Source organism: Penaeus chinensis, chromosome 7 (genome assembly GCF_019202785.1).
Source record: "Penaeus chinensis breed Huanghai No. 1 chromosome 7, ASM1920278v2, whole genome shotgun sequence".
Taxonomy (NCBI): domain Eukaryota; kingdom Metazoa; phylum Arthropoda; class Malacostraca; order Decapoda; family Penaeidae; genus Penaeus; species Penaeus chinensis.
Genome location: NC_061825.1, coordinates 40,889,647 through 40,892,146, shown reverse-complemented (window position 1 = coordinate 40,892,146; position 2,500 = coordinate 40,889,647). Strand labels below are relative to the sequence as shown.

At 34.9% G+C, this 2,500-nt stretch overlaps 1 protein-coding gene across 1 annotated transcript in view; it reads left to right on the top strand.

Moving 5' to 3' along the window:
* The window catches only part of LOC125027209 (something about silencing protein 10-like), an 11,486-nt gene that overhangs the window by 3,375 nt on the left and 5,611 nt on the right, over positions 1-2,500 (top strand). Inside the window, exon 3 of the mRNA XM_047616150.1 lies at positions 1,474-1,717. Within this exon, the coding sequence (XP_047472106.1) occupies positions 1,474-1,717 (244 nt within the window). The remainder of the gene's footprint in view (positions 1-1,473; positions 1,718-2,500) is intronic.

Genomic DNA, 2,500 nt, shown 5'->3' with positions numbered 1-2,500 from the left:
AGTTATATTGCATGAAGGAAATTATTTTTTTGTACTTAAGTTATATTAGATGTAAGTTTACATGTATAACATTTATGCTATTAGAATAAGGATAAGGTTTGTTTCAATATGATTTTGATATCATTTTTTAGTGTTGATTTCATGACTTCCATCCACAGCATAAAATCCAAGGTTTTATGTACTAGATATAACCAAAAGTATTCGTTCATTTTTATAAGTGTATTTCAATTTAATAATGTAAATCTTAATCAATGAAAAGTCATTTCCTGATTTATAAACCAGTATTCATTAAAACATGTCCTCTTTTGTGACAGACCTTATTTCAGTATATATTGTGTCTTCATAATAGTTCTTTAGTAGCATACAGTCTTGCTGCAGTGAAGATTCAAGACAGTGCTAATGAAAACTCATTTCATTTCTTTAATATTTAAGTATTTGTTGTCTTTTGATGATTTTTACATTTCTTAGCATACCAAAAAAGCAAGATTCTATCAATAAGTTATCCTCTTTCTAATTTTGCTAAAACACTGCTTGTATCCTGTTAATTCATTGTTCCACCTCTGTGTATATTGTTTCAACATCATTGATATATTGTTCCATTCTGGTTATTGAAATTTTCAAGTATTGTTAACCCATTGGATCTGGACGTTTCACTGCCATCACGTGACCTAAAATACAGGCATTAGGCTTACTTGAGCTGCCTCTCTGATGGGTGTGTGGCTTGTAGGCCGAGTGCACATAAACACTTGTGAGCAATAACAAGAATCCATGGCCCCTCTTTGCAGTGTTATTTCTCTTTTTTTGCAAAAACATTTTTAGTATTTTTGCTATTTTCCAATGTCTGTATTTGTCATTTCATTTGCTTTATCCAGATGGTAATAAACTGTTTTTCTCCAGACTATATCATCTCTCTTGGTACTTCATAACTCACTGCAGTATTAATAAGAACAAGAAACACTTTGTTATTTGTGTTGTGCTGTAATTTTTTCATGACATTCAATTTTCTGAAATACAACTGCGTCACTGGTCACGGCATACAGGAATAGCATCCTGAACATGGAAATAGTCTCCTTCCTGGAGCTGGCGCTCTTCCAGTCATGGCTCACAGATGGTACATTCCACACTCATTTGTTAACGGAAATCATGCAAAAGTCCCTTCCTAAATGACTATTAAGTCTAATCACTCTCTAAGAGCTTTGTGCACTTGTGGCGAGTCATTCCCATCACTCTGGCCTTCATCCGAAATTCTCATGACACTTGGTTCCTGTCACCTCAGCCCTTACCCAAATTTTCCCATGTGCACCACCCTGCCCTCAAGCCATTTTTATTCATGAGGTCATATCATCCAGATTGTAGGGGTTAATATATAATTCCAGTATCACATATGAATCACTATTTCATTATTGCAAAGGATATTAGTTGATTCTGATACCACATTTGAACCTGTTTTTTAAACTTTGTCATTGCCAACAGGAACAAGTTCTTGGCATTGATTCGGGATCATCAGAGGAAGAGTTTGAGTACAATGACACAGATGAAGAAGAAGAAGAAGAGGAAGATGGGGAGCAGGAAGAGGGAGAGGATGAAGACGAGGATGAACTGTACATGGATGACGACATTGAAGACGAAGATGAAGAGAGGTTGCCAGATGACAGGGCCTGGGGCAACAAAAAGTGGAGGTACATTGGCACTGACACAAGCGATGAGAGGATTCAAAGTAAGTTGAGGATTGCATCAGTCGGAATGAATAGAGGAATTATGAATATTTATAGAGAAGTTGAATAATGATGAAATGTGTTAGGTATTGCTGTGTTATGGAGATCAGGCAATATTAATGAGTATTCTTTATTGAAAAGTATGTGAGAATAAGATAAAGAGCAGATCTTATGATTTGCTTAAAATAAGGTGTGAATAATATGAAAAACCACATACCTTTAATCTCCTATCAAGTGATCAGTCATAATAGGTTTAAAAAAAGGGAACAGAAGGACTATTTATGATTAGTATACATTTGTGTTTTGACCCAATTGCCCCATGTGGCAAGAATACATGCCATGCCCACTGTAATACACATTTATTTATTGTATTTACACATAGATAGCTCTACAAGTTCTCAATCAGCAAATAGCCAGTTATTAGAAACTACTTATCTCACCTGTTTACCCTTTTCTTTCACATTAAGAAAGGGTCTTTTGTATCATTTCATTGTCTAAAATATTTTAATGACAAATTACAAGGAATGGGGAAATCAGGATCGGTGACTAGGGCTTACTGATAGACTCCTTGCCGACTGAGCAGATGTGGAGCCATCTGTATGTAACAAAATTCACCAAAAATTACAAGGGACAGAACATAAATCCGGGGCAAATGGGTTAAGATTCTTTACATTATGATATAAGCAATATCATGACCAATGATCTGGACCACATGAAATTATCCACATTATATACATGTCAGAATTATCTGGGGAAAAAAAAACAAAAAACAACAACATAAATTC